At 42.3% G+C, this 21,070-nt stretch overlaps 1 protein-coding gene across 1 annotated transcript in view; it reads left to right on the top strand.

Moving 5' to 3' along the window:
• Positions 1-634: 634 nt before the first annotated feature.
• Positions 635-21,070, top strand: part of LOC146172108 (uncharacterized) — a 111,781-nt gene continuing 91,345 nt past the window's right edge. Inside the window, exons 1-2 of the mRNA XM_084586014.1 lie at positions 635-840; positions 11,987-12,216. Coding sequence (XP_084442140.1) covers positions 12,185-12,216 — 32 coding nt within the window. The 5' untranslated portion in view covers positions 635-840; positions 11,987-12,184. The remainder of the gene's footprint in view (positions 841-11,986; positions 12,217-21,070) is intronic.

The raw sequence follows: 21,070 nt of genomic DNA, 5'->3' as shown, positions 1-21,070 counted from the left end.
CTAGTAAGTATGCTAGTCACAAGGACTGAGAAATAAAGAGCATTAAGCAACAAGTGAAAAACAAAGAAGTAAAAATTAGATAAATTCGATGGAAAAGAAACAGCGTGGAATTATACCGACAGTGGAAAATGCAGATCAGGAAGGAAGCTTTCTTTGATAACTCAAGAGGCAGTGCCTACTTTTTGAAGCTAGATCTGGGTGCCTTAGAACACGCAGCTACAAAAAGAAATTTAACAATGAAGATGACGCATGTGCTGTATGTGGTAACTCCAGTGAAACAATTGACCATAATATACTCGAATGTAATGATATCCATCCGGAAGTTGATTCAGGTGCAGTTACTGTTCCTGAAGCTCTGGGGTTTAGATATCAGTGGCCGGGTGAATCTGGAAGATTGGTGGCTTAAAAGCAGAGAAGTGACGTAATATTAGTAATGTAGAAACAAAAATTTAATAAATAGAATGATGGTTTAGTTAACCAATCTAAATCAATAATTAAGATATAGGGAGAAAAATGAGCATGACAGCTACTGCTACCACCCGGTTTCAAAGGGGACGCTCCTATAATCCATCCATCTATCCGCCTGCTACTGCTGCCGAGCCTCCGTGCGCTCATGACGAAAATTCTTGCCAAAAGCTATGTGTTATCTTTTTGTCAATTTCAGCTATAATACACCACATGGAAGAGCCTTGCTACCATGAAGCCGATAATACAGCCTCATCTAGATTCACCGCATAGATTCACGGCCAGAAACTGCCACAGCGAACAGAGACGAGAAATTTGCAGTTCACAAAATGACAAAGGAAATGGCATGCTCTCAATTTACTGAAACATAATTCGGTATGTGTGCAGCGAAATCATAACTTATATGCAAGGCTTATTCCACTGTTTTTGGTTGAATGATTAGCAAGCAGTCAAACTGCAATACATGTGTGAGATGTGTGACACCTGTGAAAGACGCTTAGCAAAAATAGTGTATTTTTAACCAGTCGTTTGTGATTCTAAGGATTTAAATTTGTTGGAAAAAAAGTCCATTCTCAGGTGTGGATAATCAGATAAGTTGTCTAATTATCCATGATTATCATAATGCCCTCACAAATATGCCATTTACGTTATATGCCTATACTGTATGCAAATTAAATAGAGCAAATAGAACAAGCAAAGGAGGTCCTGTGCTCTAGCCCTTCCTAGAGCTAGAGATACAAGAGATTCCTAGAGACACACCAATTCAGGCTATGTTCGCAAGGTTGAGGCGCCGTCATTCAAAACATTATTAGTATAGATACGTACTAATAATGTAATAATTGATAATGACTCCATGCTATGTACCATACAGGATTCATCATCAATTATTGCAAGGCAACAGTCAGAACATTGAAAGATATAAGCCTAATGTTTCATACGCGTACAACTGGTTGAATTTGTGACACATAACTAGTAGCACGTATTTTCAAGATCAACTGCTGATCGAGACATATGTACGACATAGAGAATTATCCCATAAAGTAAGGTCTCGAGCATCTGCTCCATTGCGTGCCTGAAATCTCTAAATAAAGCATGCTTCAGAATGAAGTTACAGCGTACCATATGCCCAAATCCACCAGTAATGTAAGCTACCTGGTACCAGCTGACCTCTAAGCATGCAGCTACTGGGCAGGCTACCGAGGCGTGTTCTGCAAGTATCAAGCTGTTGAGCCTTTGGCAGCTTTTTCCTTAACAGCTCAGTGTTAGCACCTACCATGAGCTGGCACTGGAGGGCAAGTGCCCTATGACTAAATTTCTTCAGCCGACAGCAACAAGTCGGGAGGACTTGTTCCACCTTCCACCTTATAACAAATCTGGAAGTCTAGATATATTTGGGTGCTATCTCCATCTTGTTTATATTGTAAGCAAACAGCAAAAGCCAAACAACCTTAGGAAAGTAAGGTTCCAGACATGCTCCTCACCAACATTGTGCAATATCTGTATGCAGTCCGGAATGGCGTTCCAGACAATGTTGCTCTAATCACTTGCTCACATCACTTCGTCGCAGATGTAAAAGCTTTCCTGAAACTATGGGTATGTATTTTTTAATTTTACTATTGGGTTTGTATGGTTTAATGTCCCATAATTTTACTATCTCTTTTAGGGTATTTAATGAAATGAAGTCTAGTACTGCACACCAACAGAAGATATGCAAAACTGGATATGCCAGGGCATCTCATCATAAAGGGCCAGTGAGCCTTTTTTTACATTTAAGCCTTTTACAATTTCACACCACTTTACAATAATATTGCAGCTTTCAAGACTTCCATAAGACTTTTTTTCAAGCCCTTGATGAAGAGTATCAGATTGTCGATAAGGACATGAGATGCATCTACCACACTGCTGATGGACAGCTTTCTTCCTTCACTTTCCTGTATGCTTTCAATTCTGGCTAAGCACTGTGAACATCAGCAATACTGCATCGGAAATCCTGCTCATGCTAAAGACTACCGTTGCAATGGGCACACAACACAGACGAAAATAAAACAAGTCGAGAGAATAACACGCAGCCAATCCTGACATGTCAACAGTTCTGCACATTCTCCTGCTTGTCAGCCGGTCAAAGTTAGGCAAGTAAGGAAGGCTAAACAAAGTCACTCGCTTAGCCAAAGCATCTTAAGCAATGCGCCTGGTGCCAAATGATACTAACCAAAGCCATTTACTATGTGACCACACTAAATGCATAGCAAAGAGGAAATTCACAAAAAAAAAAAAACTGATGACTACCGAGAGTAAAACACGGACAATTGCCAATCATGAATAAAGATAATCAATCTCGTGGCACAACAAAGAAACCAAACATTTGTTAATGCATGATACCACCTCAGTCTTCATATGTAATAATGCATACCGGGGAAATTTTTCATGTCCATGAATTGAAGTAGTACCTCAGCGTACATCACATTTTTGAAACAGGTCGCTGTTGAGGGCAATGCAAAGGGCATCTTGCATTACCAAACCTTCAATTCCTTTCTTTTACCTGAACATTGCCCAGCTTGATACATAAAAGACAGGTCTCTGTTGCACTCTTGGTCTTGATTTTGTTTTATTTTTGTGTTTGCTCATTTCATATGCATTTAATCATGCTCCAGAAACATGCACTTTGTCGATAGCTGTCTTCCTACCTTTGCGATTTGTCCTGCACTCTTGGTTCAGTGTGCTTCATCACTAACTTGAGCAGCCACACACATGGATAGTGTGGCAGAGCAGGGCCCACAAATTCTCTAACTTGCACCCTTTTCCAAAATGTCCCCTTCGGTGAAACCTGACTGAATAAAACACTCGATCAGTGTGGTTCCACCTGCTCTGGCCTGCACTGCTGGAGCTGTACACCATGTAACAAAAAAGCACCTGATATAAAAATGTGATGAGGCACAATGTATAGCTGCACTTGCCTTCCTGCCTGATCAAATTTTACAGCAACAATACCAACGTTATATAATATTCGACAACTTGGAACTACCAGCTGCGCATTCTTGTCCCATGAGTGCTAACATGCTAGCAAAATGATGATGTATAGTAGGATTTCCACAGTACCGTCTTTGCCAAAAGTAACCAGGCTGCTCCGAAGGCTGGCGGAGCAAGCGCGCGGCCGTGTGGCGGCGTTGCGCTCGCTGTGGCTTATCGGTGCTTGTCAGCTCCGAGGGTACAATAGCTGACGTAACTTCGCACCCTCACTCTCATCCGTTGGATGATAAAAACTAGGCGCGTATGATGTGTCGGCTGCGGTTTCACGTGTGCGAAGCTTGGTAGAGCCCAGCGAGGGCGCTCAGTATAGCGACGGGGCTATTCGCTCTTCATGGCAACTGCCCTGAAGCAGATAATATGTCCCGTTTCTCGCTGTATAATTATACGTGCTTGTGTTCTGTAATCCGCTGCTGAAACGCACCAGCAGAATTGCGCTTTCCTGTGTGTTCCATGCGCCTGTACATCGCACCTCGAAATTTCAATATGCTTTCTTCAAGGTGCCTTGCGTAGTGCCACATTACAGGTCGTAACTAGGAAAAGCTTGTGAACCCTTTCAAGCCACCTTATCTCTCTTTTAGGCTTGCGAAATTGTGTTAGCTCTCGGGGTGACTGTTTAAAATATGTGCAATGATTGATTGTAACAAATTTTTGCACTTGCTTGTAGGTAAGTTTTGGTTTAAGTAAACTAAAATAAAACCTTCCTCGCGCTTACCCATTATATGCACATGATTGCTTTCCCGCTCGCGGAACCCTTATTTCAGGGCGACACTGTCTGGCAAACCTAGCACATATTCGTCCTAGAAACGAACAAGAGCTCACCGTGTCTACTATCACCTGTTTTTCTGTTTCCCGCAGTTGCCAAGAAGAGCGAATAGCCCCGTCGCTATACTGAGCGCCCTCGCTGGGCACAACCAGGCTTCGCACACGTAAAACCGCAGCCCACACATCATACGCGCCTAGTTTTTATCATCCAACGGGCGAGAGTGAGGGTGCGAAGTTACGTCAGCTATTGTACCCTCGGAGCTGACGAGCACCGATAAGCCACAGCGAGCGCAATGCCGCCACACGGCCGCGTGCTTGCTCCGCCAGCTTTCGGAGCAGCCTGGTTACTTTTGGCAAAGACGGTACATAAGCTTTACTGATTTGTTTTCTGATAGGGGCCTTTCATGAGTATTTTTTTCAAAATTTATAAGTTAGGCTCTGCTGTATGTGTATAGTACTAGTATAGTACTGGGTATAGTATAGTATAGTACTAGTAATGTCCCTACTGAAGGTGTGCACAGTAGATCTTCCGGTGAGATACCCATAAAGCTGGCAACGAGTTGGCCCGATTATGGGGCTTAGTTATTGCCCTTAGCAACCCAAGCTATGAGGGACATGCCGCAGTGAAGGGCTCCGAATAATTTTAACCAACTGAGGTTCTTTCATGTGCACCGATATCATACATACAGGTTCGCACTGCATTTGGCCAGGATCAAACCCAGATTCCCTGCCCTATAGTAGCTGAGTGCCCTACGCAACAAGCTTAGCAGCATGCCTTGGGGTTCAGAACAATGGGGAATGTACAATGCCTGAAAGCACTAAAATAGAATGAGTCACTGTTGTCATTGGTGTCACACCATTTTCTTGAGCAGGCTGATCAGTCTTGTCACCGACACCATTACCATTCCATGAACTGTAACAGCTGTTCTGAGCAAGGCACACTAATTTAGGATGAATAACTGCATTCATTGGAGGGCTTCCGTAGATGAATTTTTTTCGTAAACTTCTAACCAACATGAGTGCCCCAGTTAACAGCGATCATTTAGTCCACTTAACATGCACACAACACATGCAGTCATTATCTACAATGCACCATTTTGAGTTCCATACAAGATTTTTACTCAGGAGCTCCTATCATATATATGGTGAAATAAATGAATTGTTATAGCAGTAATGTTTTTTGCGCCATACATATTTACTTCAGTGCTACTATCAAGCAGCGCTACAATTAATACAGAGCACAGTCATTTCCAGTCACTGTCCTTAAATGACATTATTTGCGGTAAACGCTTCCGTGTTCTCTAGAGAACTCTCCGGAACAATGCACTGCAGCTGATCCAAAATTTGGATCGCACATATGAATTAAATGAGGTGCCAGTGTCGCAGCAGTATTCCGTTGCACACATAGTCGTGTCACGAAAGGCTGAAACAACTGCGCCTCAAAAAGTTTCGTGCATTTCTCGAAATTGCATGTTCATCCTGCATTATATCCCAGCAGCCTTGTTTGCAATGCCGCGAAAAACGGTTTAACGAAGAGAACATTTTACGGCTGCCTTCAAAACCAAAACCAGCGTTTACAGCAAATTTCTTGCGTCTTGCAGTGCTGGTGACTGTTTTCTTGCTTGTCGTTTTGTTGCCGTGATCATTACGTCATACGAATTGTTCCAAGGACGGTTACCTCAGCCATTCCACAGCGTGTTGCGCGTGCACCTTGCGCGCGAAAGGTGCTGCGCTACGTGTGCACGTTTGCGCATTCCATTTACGTGTCACAACGAAAATGACGGCAGTTGTGCACGTAATGAGTTTGTTGCTTCCCGCAAGCTGTGTGCTGTAATGAATTCATTGTTACGTAAGTTGTCTTGCTGCATACGGTCTAGCGTTGTTTTTTTTTCGTGATGACTACCTACATTCCCGCACACCATCGCGTTCGCATGCTGGCGCTATGTCGGGTACGTCTCGTGGCTACCGATAGTCGGTCGAAGCACTCGGCCCAGTTCGCTTATGCAGCACAGGTCGCTTTACTGTTGATGGCTATGTTCATTCATGTGGTATGGTTTTCAGCCATGAATATCTTTCTACAACATGATGCTGTTCTGGACACTTCGACGATTTGCTGAATGCATGATCAGACTTGTGTGGCCTGATCGCGTGCATCTTCATGACTGTCGTCTGCTGTTCTGTCAAACTGCAGTGGTGGTTAGCTTAATTAGGTCTAATTCCATTGCATAAACTGGCAGGCATTTGTTCTTTCTTGGAGGCACGTGCCACTTTGGAATGATGACAAGTTTTGGGGTTAAGAGTGTAATCCGTTGAATGTTCCAAATTTTTCTTCGTGTATGTGCAGCTCGCCCGCGTCTTTCAAGTGATCCACTTCGTCGAAACGTTGCGACGAGTCCCAGTGACTGAAAAACGTTATTACATGCGCAAAACTGTTCAAGCTAGCTTTGCGTTGCATTGCAAGAAAAAAAAAAGTATTGTCTGAACGTGAGCCTTTGTATCCCATCTCACTGCATGCATAACAACTGTGTCAAGGACACCTGACACAAATAAATTACAGGAGCAGTAATTCTGAAGCATAAACTTGGAAATTTTTATATTTTTTCACGTATCTGACTTCTTGAGTCAAGGAGGTGAATCAAAGAGTGGCTACAAAAATAGATATCGAAAACCAGCAGAGGGGCCATTAAGGCATAGATGCTCTGTCGAGACCTGTTGTCAAGCCTTCTTTGGCAAGGATGCAACACGAATGGTAGCTGTGGTTCATTTCTTCAGGAAGTAAGACCTACATCTGATGAATGCCGACAGGGAGGGAAAATTTGTCGTGCTCGCACTCATCCTGTACCCAGTCTTGTGTGTGTTCTTTTCCACAACTACCATGTCTGAAGTCAACCTCGCTGTATATACGAATGCCACATACGGGCATCTCAAGAAACGTATTGAAGTCATGAGGACTGGAGCTAAACACCTTATCTGTTTCTTTGTTTTCAAAATCCATACAGTGGAGATGTGAACGCAGACTTGCCTAAGAGTGATCTTCTGAAGAACCTTTCTGTTGAGGTGTGCCTAAATTTAAAAAGTAGCTGTTTTTCTAGCGCAGTGTAACGTGCATAGAGCTCTTTTACAGGTGAGGAGATTTAAGGTTCTTTCCTCTGTATGCCTGCAGTTCTTATCTTTGAAAATTGCTTTTAGCTTCAGTTCATATAAGAAACACCCATGCAAGGCTCTACAGGAGAAGCGATTTTGCATTTAGAACAGGTAGACATTGTTCTTTCAGTGTTTTTTTTTGCACACCAGTAAAATCAAATGCTATAAGATGTGTCGGCTTGTAATTGTAATGGCTCGTAATTGTTGATGTGATGTGCTCGGTTTCCTCAATCATTTTAGGTGCAATTCTACTTCCGGAAATGTGGGAGGAATCATTACCTCAGTCACTGTAATTGATGCGAAAGAGCACAGGAGAGATCTTTAGTTATTCTGCATTTTGTTTGCTGGTTAGCTTAATGAGGACATTATCATAGGTTGTACAAGACAGTTATTACAAGCTCCCATTCCCGCTAGTTGACCTTCTATGTGACAATCATGCTAACGCATAACATTCCATTTCCGCTGCTGTGGTATATACCAAGTGTCCCTGCACTTGGTATATTCCGACTGATGATGAGGATGATGACATTGTTCAAGGCATGCTAAGAGTAAATAAGAGAGGAGGAGAGTTTGGCCTGACTTTGTGTGAGCTGTCATGTTTTTAGGGCTTTTCATATACAGTATATAGGCTTACTTGTAATCCACTATGTACAGTACACGAGCTATTCAGTTGCATGCCATGTGGTGCTGTTACAATGATGCACGCATTATAACAGTTCTTGTACCGGTGTTCAATTTCCAAACTGATCCAGCTTTCACTGCCATTGTTCTGCCAAGCACTGGCAAATATATTTAATATCTGCGACCATGTTAAATGCATATTAGTTTGCAGTGTCCAGACATGGCTGAGAACGGAGATAAGGACACTTTTAAAAAGAATATTTCTGCTGCTCATGCTCTGCACAATAGATAGGCGGGCGAGTTAGTGATATATTTTTAAAAAAAAGTAATAGAGCGAACAACGGGGATACTTGTGCTGTGTTTCTCTAGCCTTCATCCCCATTGTTCGCGCTGTTATTTTTTTAAAGAGCTTTCTGCTTTTACACAGCATCAAGGCTCTTGTTATCAGTGCAGTTCAGTCGTTCTGTCTTGTCCGACTCTTAGTGACCCTATGGACCATATCACGCCACGCTTTCCGGTCTCCCTCTATCTTCCTAACATGACATAACTTCATCTGCAGCGCCTCGAAGATGCCATCTAACCATCGCGTTCACTGCCTACCCCTTTTCCGGTGACCCTCAACCTTTCCCAAAATCAAATCTTTCTCCAGCGATTCCTCTCCTCTCATCAGATGACCAAAGTAGCTGAGCTGCAACATTAGAATTTGACCCTCCAATGAGCAGTCAGGGTTTATGGTCAACAATATTGACTGATTTGATCTTCTGTCCGTCCAAAGAACTCTCAAGAGTCTTCGCCAGCACCACAATTCAAACGCGTCAATTCTTCGGCGGTCAACCTTCTTCACAGTCCAACTCTCGCATCCATACATCACAACTGGAAAGACCATAGCACGAGTTATACAGATCTTGGTTGGCAGTGTAATGTCTCTGCTCTTTACTAGGCTCTCTTTCCCAGAAGCAGGCATCTCCTAATTTCATGGCTGCAGTCTCCTTCCGGGGTAATCTTGGAGCCCAAGAAGAGAAAATCTGTCACAGCTTCCACTTCTCCCTTGATGCTCCATTACTTGGTAGGGCAAGACGCCATAATCTTTGTCTTTATAATGTGCAGTTTAAGCCCTAACTTCTCACTCTCTTCTTGTACGCACATCAGAAGTCTTTTGAGTTCCACTTCACTTTCTGCCATTAAAGTGGTATCATTCGCATATCTAAGGTTGTTGATACATTTCCGAGCAATCTTCACTCCAGCTGAAGACTCGTCCAGACTTGGCCTTCATCATGATGCACTCGGCATATAGGTTAAATAGGCAGGGCGACAGTATGCAGCCTTCTCTCACTCCTTTCTCAATCGGAAACCAATCAGTAAGACCATGCCCAGTTCTGACTATTGCCCCTTGCCCTTCATATAGCTTCCTGAGGAGACAGATGAGGTGAATTGGAACTCCCATCTATTGGAGAGCTTGCCACAATCTGCTGTGATCTACGCAGTCAAACGATTTCCATAATCAATAAAGCAGAAGTAGATGGGTTTCCGGAACTCTCTTGCTTTATCCATGATCCAGCTAAGGTTGGCAATGTGGTTTCTAGTTCCTCTGCCCTTGCGAAACTCAGCTTGCATGTCCGGAAGCTTGCGATCCACATACTGCTGCAGCCTACCTTGGAGAATTTTCAACATCACCTTGCTAGCATGCGAAATAAGTGCGATCGTGCACTAGTTGGAACAATCATTGGCACTGCCTTTCTTTGGAATGGGGATGTAAACTGACCTCCAATTATGTGGCCACTGCAGGGTTCTCCAAATTTGTTGACATAATGTATACAGAATGTTAACAGCGTCGTCATGGTTGAGGTTTTGAAGCAACTCAGCTGGAATGCCATCAATTCTGCTAGCTTTATTCTTAGCAAGGCTGGCTAAGGCCCATTCAACTTCACTCTTCAGGATGCCCAGCTCGAGATCAGTAATCACAACAGTCTTATGTTGTGTTTGCACGTCCGGGTCCTTCTTGTACAGTTCTTCTGTGTATTCCTGCCACCTTTTCTTTATCTCTGAGGCTTCAGTGAGGTCCCTGCCTTCTTTTTCCATTATCACGCCCAGCTTAGCGCACAAGCTTCCTTTAATATCTTTGATTGTCTTATACAGAGCTCTTGTGTTCCTCAATTGGTTGTTGTTATCAACTGCTTGGCACTGTATGTTCAGGAAGGCATTCTTATCTCTTCTTGCTATTTTCTGAAAATCTGCATTGAGAACCTTGTATCTTTCTCTTTGCTCCATAACTTTTGCCATCCTCCTTTCCTCAGCTATTTGCTAAGCCTCTTCAGATAACCAGTTTGCTTTCTTGCATTTCTTTTGCTTTGGAACTACCTTAGTAGCAACTTCTTGTATTATATCACAAACATCAGTCCACATCTCTTCAGGCTCTCTGTCTTCTAGATCTAATTCTTGAAACCGATTCCTCACTTCCACAGCATATTCTGATGAAATTTGATCCAGATCATACCTGAAAGGCCTTCTAGTTTTCTGTGTTTTCCTCAATCGAAGCTTAAATTTGGCAACAAGAAGCTGATGATCAGTGCCACAATCGGCCCCTGGCCTTGTTTTTACTGCTTGTGTAGCACTTCTCCATCTCTGCCTGCAAAGAATATAATCAGTCTGATTCCTGATCAGACCGTCTGGTGAAGTCCATGTGTACAGGTGCCTCTTGTGCTGTTGAAAATGAGTATTAGCTATGGTCAGGTTGTTTTCTTGACAGTTATTATTTTGGCATTCAGGGCAGCTCGCCAAATTTGTTCTGTACTCATGGCAAAATAAAAAAAAGAAATTGATGTTATAGAGTTTTGTGTAACTTAAATTATGCTTGGGTAATCAAAGAAATTAGTAATGGAATCTGTTTAGGGGAAAGATAATTAAACTGAAAGTAGAAGAAAAAACGTGCCGATGGTGGGAACCGAACCCACAACCTCTGAATATTGCTTCCGGTGCTCTTCCAACTGAGCTACATCGGCCGCTGTCCCCCCTGCTACTTTCTTGATTATTAATGTTGTCTATATACGAACCTTGAGAGTGTTACCAGCGCCACCCTCAACCATAGCGGCGAACGTGGAACGTCCTGTGTTACCGCCAGTGTCACGTAGAACGTGATCAAGAGCGAGGACAAAAGCTGTGCTAGAACCCTCTTATGCTACCAATGGCTTCAAGACTGCTAGAACAGAGACCCCCGTAAGCTACAAGCACATAAATGAAGGGGAAATGAGGGTGCTCGTTATAATACATGAAGGAAAGAAGCCAACAGTCGGCGAGGCCAAGGAAAGCATTGGGGATTGTACTTTATGTCTTTCTATTTTTTAATTTTTACTTGGGTAATCACAGAAGTTAGTAATGGAATCTGTTCAGGGGAAAGATAATTAAACTGAAAGTAGAAGAAAAAACAATGTGCCGATGGTGAGAACCGAACCCTCGACCTCCGAATATCGCGTCCGAGCACCGGACCGGACGCGTTATTCGGAGGATGCGTTATTTCTGTGATTACCCAAGTAAAAATTAAAAAATAGAAAGACAAAGTACAATTCCCAATGCTTTCCTTGGCCTCGCCGACTGTTGGCTTCTTTCCTTCTTAAATTATGCTTAAAATTTGAACACTTTTTTTTCTTTTCTGCCACGGGATCCAAGCTTGTGATCCCTATCATCATTTGGAAATGATGCAGTGACCTTGCATCAGAGATCTTGAATGAAAAAAACTGCAGTAATGTGATCTTAGTTTCTTGTAAAAAGTGGTTTTGGCAGGTGATGCCACTGTCTCTCTTTTTTCACATTACCTAGCTTAACTCATCACTGCTTTCTATGACAGCAATCTGTTTGTCAGCTGCAGCTTCAGTCTTTCTTTGGTGTCCCTAGAAAGGCTGACAGTTTGGCTGACCGGTTTGACATTGCTCCTCACTCAATTTTGTGCTGTGATTTCTTGTTGCTTGTGCAGAACACCATCGCAGCTGGAGCTTCAGCTGTCGTTGCTCATCTCGGATGAGGAGGAGAGTCATGACTGGTATCTTACGGCACAACAGGCACCCCTGTGTGATGAAAAAGCAACATTTGTGCTCAGTGATGTGTACAGGAAGGTGGTGAAGAACCTTTACGAAGGGCCCATATACCAGATGGACTGCAGTGGCCAGCTACGATGTGGTTCAACTGGTCTTACAATACCACCAGGTAGGGGTTTAATTTTGAACTGGTCTGCACATGGCTTAGTTACTTCATTTTTACCTTAACTGCTAACCTGATGCACGTGAGATATTTTGGGAGGGGTATGCAAAAGAAAAGTATGAAAGGTGAATGAGAAGAGAATACGTTGTAAGTACTCGCACAAGAAGAGCGAAAAGAAGAAAAGTAGCTAATCAAACACAGCTTGGGTAGTACCAAGGTGTAAAATATGAAAAAAGGAAGTGGATTACAAAGGTTTGAAGCTGAATATAGGAAAAAAAATAATGTTTAAAAATTCAAAAATGAATATCGTGCAACTGAAAAAGTGATCAGAGGAGCACATAGAAGTATTGCGTGTGGCATTTTGAAATTCAGAATAGGCTACATATTTATGGTTGTGGGGATTTTAGTTTCACTGAGAGCTGATGCTTTTCGAAATGCTGGTTCCAGTCATGTTTAGTAATAGCCCATTTAAGCCCGTAAACTAAAGTGCACTTGTGGGGAGTGTCTCTCACGAAAAGTGCACTCTGAATTTGTTAAACAATATAACATAAGTGCACTCGAGTGAGAGTACGTTCGCAGAATAAACTTCGAGAGCCGTCTGTAGCTTTGCGGGCAGTGATTTCTTCGTCACAGAACGTATTGTGTAAATGATATGCATACAGGTTGACATACGTGTTTTGTAGGTATCTTTATTTGAGTAATTGTTTTAAGATAGCTACAAGCAAGGCATCACATAACAAAAACATGATGTAAATATGTATGCAACTTTCAAATTAGGCTTTGTTCTGGCACTGTGCCGAAGCCATTTTCTGTTGTATCTGATGTTTATTGATATGCAGTCTCCTATTAATGGGACGATATCAAACTTTAGTCATTTTTTTGTGTTCTGCTATATTAGAAAGCAGTATTCTGAACTTTAGACCTGGAAGTGCACATATTTCTTTTTAAATATTTTATATAGTTGCCAATTTCTTATCTGCAAGGGCACTCTGCTCTCTCATTTAGCACTGTGCAGCGTAAAGTGTCTTGAGATGTAGAGTGCACTGCCCGTATTAACTTGCATGTTTCTCGAGGGTATAACCCCTGGTATTTGTCCGAGCGATGCCTGATGCACGAACATGCGTCCATGTGTCACAAGCATTCCGCTTCGTTGCACACGTTCCCTCATTTTTCCATGTTAGGCTTCACTTTACTCTGTTGGGATGAATCAGTATCCACCTGCTTTCTCCCCTTCTCACTTACACCAACATCAATGTCGCATAAATAAGCAATGTGACCTTCCAGCCCATGTTGTTAAAGAGGGTCCTGCCAATCTTATCTCCCTTTTGGACCAAAGAAGTGAAAGCAGTGTCAGTAACCCTGTTACAGGAGGGCCCACAATCTTGTGTTAATGGATGGCATCTTCATTATGTCCACCGTCAACCTTCATCACAGAAAGTTTAAATGTACAGCAATCAGTTATCATCTGCCACCGCACGTTCCACTGCTCATACCCAGATCCCCTTGACTCCATAGATGGCGCACATGCTGGAAGTCAGTATATAGACCTATTGCATCGGGACAAGTGAGCACGTATGCACTGGCCACACGCAGTAGTGTGCCACGGCAGAGTCCTTCAATACTCTAACGGTCATGAAACTGCCGCCCAAGACAAGAGCGGCTGCCAGGGGCGCCATCGCTGATCGAGGTGTCAGGAGATCGCGCCGGCGCCATGCGATAGGGTTGATCCTGGGACACTTTCATTCACACTCATGCAGTTATTTCCTCTTCTCATTACATTAAGCGAAATTGATCACGATTTTCCAGTATCCACTGAAGGTTCATAATATTAGTCTGCCTGATGCTTATAGGAAAAGCACTGCCAGCAGATCCACAGCCCAATCATCACTTGTGATTTTCTGGTTGTGATGTAGGGACTTCATGCTTATAATGCGACACTGAAACTGTGCTGAAAGGTGTGGTGTGTTCTTTAACCTGAAACATACAGGTTACTCCTGCATAATACGCAGTAAGGCAACGGCCGCGTTAGCAGGTGGTGCTCGCTTGATTCGCTCCGCACTTCGGTTGTTCGCGCAGCTTGTGTGCCTGCCTGTCCTAGCCATAGCATTATCCATGTTTGAACCTTTGGATTGCTCGGCAGTAATCGTCGTGTGATTTCAATGGAAGGTTGAATGTATAACTGCTGTTGTCGCTGCTGGAGCACCGCGGCATCAGACTAAGATTACCAACTTTGCAGTGCAAAATAAAAGCTGCATTTTTTTTAAACCTACTGCCTATTTCCACTTGTTTTTTGGCTGGTAAGTGGATAATTTGATGCTACTCCTGTTAAGCCATAGTACCGTTTAGTACATACTTTTTCTGAGTTCCGGCCAACTACGGATTAACAAGGTTTTACTGTAATATGAGCAGTGTGATACCACTTGGTTGGTTTCCCATAGAACTGAATGTAAAAAAAGTGTGAGAGAAGCCACATATGGTGAACTGCTTTGCATGTATATCTGTAAAGACTGAACTTTCTCATTGATAGGAAACTGCGGTGACCCTAAGTAACGGCCAAGCTCTGACCATGTTCTTGACTTGCACGTATCTCGCGTGCAACACGCTACCGATGACCGACTGTGTACAAAATGCTGCCTCTGTTTTGTGGCTTAAGAAAGCTCTGGCGGCACATTTTGAACCGGCACAGTGTTGCATCGGTTAATGCTCATCATTGTGGAGCAAAGGTGGCCAGATATTTCCACAGCATGCATTGCCTGCAGCACATGGATAGGCATGTGGTGTGCCCCCATGGAGAGGATAACAGCTCTGCTACAAATGGAGCAAGGTTAGAGAAAGACGTGGCTATCCTGCCGGGCACTTTCAAAGCACTCGGACAGGGTGAAAATCTGAAAACAAAAATAAAAACAAATGGCAGCCCCTACGTTTAGCAGTGTGAAGTGATCTGATGCCTGCACTTAGGAATGCCAGCAAGGCAAAAGCCAGCTTTGCGGTGTTGGCAATTTCTTATAGGCCCAGGTAAGGAAAGGGAATTCGGAGAATCTTCAAAATTCAACATGCCTGTAAGAAAGGCTTTGCTATCACACTACAGCAAACGTTCAAACATTTGTCTTACTCATTTGTCACTATTTCATTTAACAATGATTGTTAAACTGTGTGAGGCAGAATAAAGCCAGTAATACACTAAATCTTACAATATAACCGCCTTGTTAATCCTCGTGCTCTGAGTGGCACTGATAACATGTATAGCAAGCATGCCTACCACGCATTGATGCTACCAAGACAAGCACATAACGTGGCTGCACATTGTTTTGGCTGCAGCTAACGTTTCAATTGATGTAGTGAAATTAATAATTTTTTTTATTTGTTTTTTTCTTTAATATTGTTCAGAGAAACTACACGAACAGTTGGTTGAATGGACCCATAGCCTTTACGGCTAGTTATGGGTGCAAATACAAAACAAGTACTATGTTACTCCAGACCTCGTAATGAAAAACTTCAAAATTAGCACACACAATATAATTCATTCCGACATTCCCGTGCAAATTAGTGTTTTAAAGATGCCGGAAAGTTATAACTTCATTTGGGACTTCATTCCACACATGGGCTCCACAATATTGTAGAAGTCTCCGGCCGTACATATTATAACAAGGTGGTTGTTATTTGTTAGGCTGTTATTTGCAGATCTTGTTTGTTTCTTTGGTAATCTAAATAAACTAAGGGGCAGGGGTTAGATTTTATTACAATGTTTGCTATTTCAGCTATCTTCAGTTTATATGCCATTGATAGCAGTAGGATGCGAAGCTGCTGAAAGAGTGGCTTACTGGGGTATGTACTATTTGAATAAGTTATTATACGAATGGCTCGTTTTTGAAGGCGAGAAACAGGATCTAGGTATGTTTTATATGTACCACCCCATGTTTCCAGACAATAGGGCAACTGACTGTGCACTGTGTAAAAGTCGTACCCTGGCACCTCCATCAAATGCAGAGGGGTTTATTAGGGGTTGATCGGAGGACAGGAGATGGTGACCGGTGACACAAGAAGATCGTAGAGCGAAGCACAATCTCGTCCGAAAAAGACAGACCGAGCTTCCCGTGCGTGTGCCAGCTGATCGGCCAGGAACCCAGCAGTCTTCATCATCGTTTGTGTCGGCGCTGTATAATCTTCCTTGCAATATATATATATATATATATATATATATATATATATATATATATATATATATATATATATATATCTATATATATATATATATATATCACAAGATATATATATCTTGTGATAGAAGGCTAGGTTGAGACAGCAAGGTCGTGACGGCAAGGCCAGCGATGCCTTGTCTAGCGTTTTAATCCGATGACAAAACCCAGGCGCGTGCCGGAGGTGGCGCCACGGGACGATGATGATGGTATGTACAAATGAAAGAGGAAGATCATGGCATGTACAAATTAAAGAACATCCCCGGAAGGCTCACAATATATATATATATATATACAGATAGACAGAGACTGGTTGATAGGTAGGTAGAGGGCAGGGTAGGGCATGGCAGGGCAGCGCAGGTTTATATCATGATATAATACTGAAGAAGACCAACACTGCCTTCAGGCTGACCTGTATAATGTCACTCTTTGGTGCAATAAGTGGCAAATGCAATTAAACCCTGTTAAGTGCACTTTAATGAGTTTACAGACAAAAATGTACTATTTCTTCCTATACTCTGAACCGTATTCCGATTCAATCCCTAACATCCTACTGGTTTTTGGGTGCACTTATATCCCCGTCACTGACCTGTAAGCCGCACATCGAACTAATTATTAGCAGCACTAACCAGAAGTTAGGTTATTTACTCCGAAACTTCAGCAATGTCCCAGCCCTTTTAAACTTAATTCCCTATAAAACTTGTTCTTCCCAAATTCCAATGCTGCCCCTATTTGGAACCCTCATCATGCCACCCTTTGCATTGTATTGGAGCTTGTTCAGGATAACGCAGCTCTAATTATAACTCTATCGCAAGTATAACAGCAATGAAATCTAACCTTTCTTACCTTCTCTAACACAGCGTAGAAATTTTTGTGCTTAAGCTTTTTGTAGTGAGAGCTACATTGGCCACAGTCTCACCATTTTGCCGTGCCTGTCCAAAGAAATAAGAAAAAAAAAAGAAAAAGAAGGAAGGAAGAATTAGAAAAGATGAAAAAGAGCCAGAAGCAGAGAAGAAGAGACACATAACTTAGTAGTTGGTAGAGTCGAACAACAACGAGTTGCAAGGGCAAAAGGTTGATTCGAACTTTGTGACAGCGGTGTGCCCCAGAGTTCGATGCAGAGATGATGTCATACTACTAGAAGTCTTCTACGCACGAATGAGAATGGTCAACGATGAGACAAAAGGGGTGCTCATATGTGAAGTGATTCCCTTCTAGCATAAAGGTTAAACCATAGAGTAAACTGTTTAGTGCAAAAGAAATGTCTTTACTTTCTGGCCAACCCTAAGCATTGCCATGCATATTACTCTCATGTAACTCCAGGTTTAACCACAAGCTAAACCACAGCTAACTTTTTCATACACTTTATTATCCCCAGTCACAGCACATAAATCTTATAACTGCACCCAACTATCGCTCTTTTCCTGTCGACCATCAGCACAAGACTGAATTCATTTTTAGCCATACAAACACGTCCTAATGTACACTAAAACCTTGTTAATTCGAAGTCCTTGGGACCGCGAAAAACATTAGCATTAACCGGGGTGTCGAATTATCAAAAATGGACGAAAAATGAAAAACAATTGCACGATACCTTGGTTCATCAATACAGCCCCTTTATTTAGATGTTCACTTGAGGTAGTCATCGATGCGCGACTGCTTGGCACCGTAGTTTGCGGCACCGTGTCATGTCCTCCAGTTGACAAATTGCACAGCATATCACTGTTACCACCACTACACTCCACAAAACTGCGCACGACGTTTAGCGACTCTACGACCGCAGCTAAAACCTGTGCACGGGCAGGTTCAGCATCAGGATCATCGTCGTCGGAATGTCCTCTGTCAGTGATCTCTTTCGAAGTCCGCATACGACATTTGCACATCACATTCTGCATTCATGTAGTCCATGAAATTGCAGCTACCGTCGTCTTCAGCGATGTCGTTCATCCGCACACAGAGTGCTTCCCCTTCATTGTCTAATATACTATCTGTATTAGACAAGTCATTGCAATCGTCACTCTCTTCATTGGGCGAACCAGCATCTTCTCGCTTAGAAAACCCAGCGTGCTTGAAACAACACTAAATCAGATTGCCCTTTACTTGCTTTTCTGAATATAACCATGGGCTTGGCAGTTGTCCACTGGACAGTTGTCCACCAGCCAGAGCCATGCCCGTGATTTTTAACTAACAATGCCATTACCAGATTTTCTGTATAACAGGGCCTTTGATGCTACTGCATTAAAATATGTTATTTACTGCACTTGGGCTCGCTACAATTGCCTGTGGAAAGGGACTCCACAGTCACTGAACCCAACCGGTACTCTCAAACAGGCACGGGAAACCAAGATGACCATCTGCTGACACATGTCTGAGGGAATGACCTGCAGAAAGATAAAAAAAAAAGAAAGCATGAAGCCACACATTCAAAACATTAATACTGGAACAGTGTAAATGTTGAGTGCTTCATTAGGTGATTTCACATTATAACTAGTAAGTATGCTAGTCACAAGGACTGAGAAATAAAGAGCATTAAGCAACAAGTGAAAAACAAAGAAGTAAAAATTAGATAAATTCGATGGAAAAGAAACAGCGTGGAATTATACCGACAGTGGAAAATGCAGATCAGGAAGGAAGCTTTCTTTGATAACTCAAGAGGCAGTGCCTACTTTTTGAAGCTAGATCTGGGTGCCTTAGAACACGCAGCTACAAAAAGAAATTTAACAATGAAGATGACGCATGTGCTGTATGTGGTAACTCCAGTGAAACAATTGACCATAATATACTCGAATGTAATGATATCCATCCGGAAGTTGATTCAGGTGCAGTTACTGTTCCTGAAGCTCTGGGGTTTAGATATCAGTGGCCGGGTGAATCTGGAAGATTGGTGGCTTAAAAGCAGAGAAGTGACGTAATATTAGTAATGTAGAAACAAAAATTTAATAAATAGAATGATGGTTTAGTTAACCAATCTAAATCAATAATTAAGATATAGGGAGAAAAATGAGCATGACAGCTACTGCTACCACCCGGTTTCAAAGGGGACGCTCCTATAATCCATCCATCTATCCGCCTGCTACTGCTGCCGAGCCTCCGTGCGCTCATGACGAAAATTCTTGCCAAAAGCTATGTGTTATCTTTTTGTCAATTTCAGCTATAATACACCACATGGAAGAGCCTTGCTACCATGAAGCCGATAATACAGCCTCATCTAGATTCACCGCATAGATTCACGGCCAGAAACTGCCACAGCGAACAGAGACGAGAAATTTGCAGTTCACAAAATGACAAAGGAAATGGCATGCTCTCAATTTACTGAAACATAATTCGGTATGTGTGCAGCGAAATCATAACTTATATGCAAGGCTTATTCCACTGTTTTTGGTTGAATGATTAGCAAGCAGTCAAACTGCAATACATGTGTGAGATGTGTGACACCTGTGAAAGACGCTTAGCAAAAATAGTGTATTTTTAACCAGTCGTTTGTGATTCTAAGGATTTAAATTTGTTGGAAAAAAAGTCCATTCTCAGGTGTGGATAATCAGATAAGTTGTCTAATTATCCATGATTATCATAATGCCCTCACAAATATGCCATTTACGTTATATGCCTATACTGTATGCAAATTAAATAGAGCAAATAGAACAAGCAAAGGAGGTCCTGTGCTCTAGCCCTTCCTAGAGCTAGAGATACAAGAGATTCCTAGAGACACACCAATTCAGGCTATGTTCGCAAGGTTGAGGCGCCGTCATTCAAAACATTATTAGTATAGATACGTACTAATAATGTAATAATTGATAATGACTCCATGCTATGTACCATACAGGATTCATCATCAATTATTGCAAGGCAACAGTCAGAACATTGAAAGATATAAGCCTAATGTTTCATACGCGTACAACTGGTTGAATTTGTGACACATAACTAGTAGCACGTATTTTCAAGATCAACTGCTGATCGAGACATATGTACGACATAGAGAATTATCCCATAAAGTAAGGTCTCGAGCATCTGCTCCATTGCGTGCCTGAAATCTCTAAATAAAGCATGCTTCAGAATGAAGTTACAGCATACCATATGCCCAAATCCACCAGTAATGTAAGCTACCTGGTACCAGCTGACCTCTAAGCATGCAGCTACTGGGCAGGCTACCGAGGCGTGTTCTGCAAGTATCAAGCTGTTGAGCCTTTGGCAGCTTTTTCCTTAACAGCTCAGTGTTAGCACCTACCATGAGCTGGCACTGGAGGGCAAGTGCCCTATGACTAAATTTCTTCAGCCGACAGCAACAAGTCGGGAGGACTTGTTCCACCTTCCACCTTATAACAAATCTGGAAGTCTAGATATATTTGGGTGCTATCTCCATCTTGTTTATATTGTAAGCAAACAGCAAAAGCCAAACAACCTTAGGAAAGTAAGGTTCCAGACATGCTCCTCACCAACATTGTGCAATATCTGTATGCAGTCCGGAATGGCGTTCCAGACAATGTTGCTCTAATCACTTGCTCACATCACTTCGTCGCAGATGTAAAAGCTTTCCTGAAACTATGGGTATGTATTTTTTAATTTTACTATTGGGTTTGTATGGTTTAATGTCCCATAATTTTACTATCTCTTTTAGGGTATTTAATGAAATGAAGTCTAGTACTGCACACCAACAGAAGATATGC

Source organism: Amblyomma maculatum, unplaced genomic scaffold (genome assembly GCF_055883805.1).
Source record: "Amblyomma maculatum isolate TAMU_Amacu unplaced genomic scaffold, ASM5588380v1 scaffold_13, whole genome shotgun sequence".
NCBI classification, from domain to species: domain Eukaryota; kingdom Metazoa; phylum Arthropoda; class Arachnida; order Ixodida; family Ixodidae; genus Amblyomma; species Amblyomma maculatum.
Note: the sequence above shows the minus strand (reverse complement) of the source record. Positions and strands in the feature narration are given on the sequence as shown.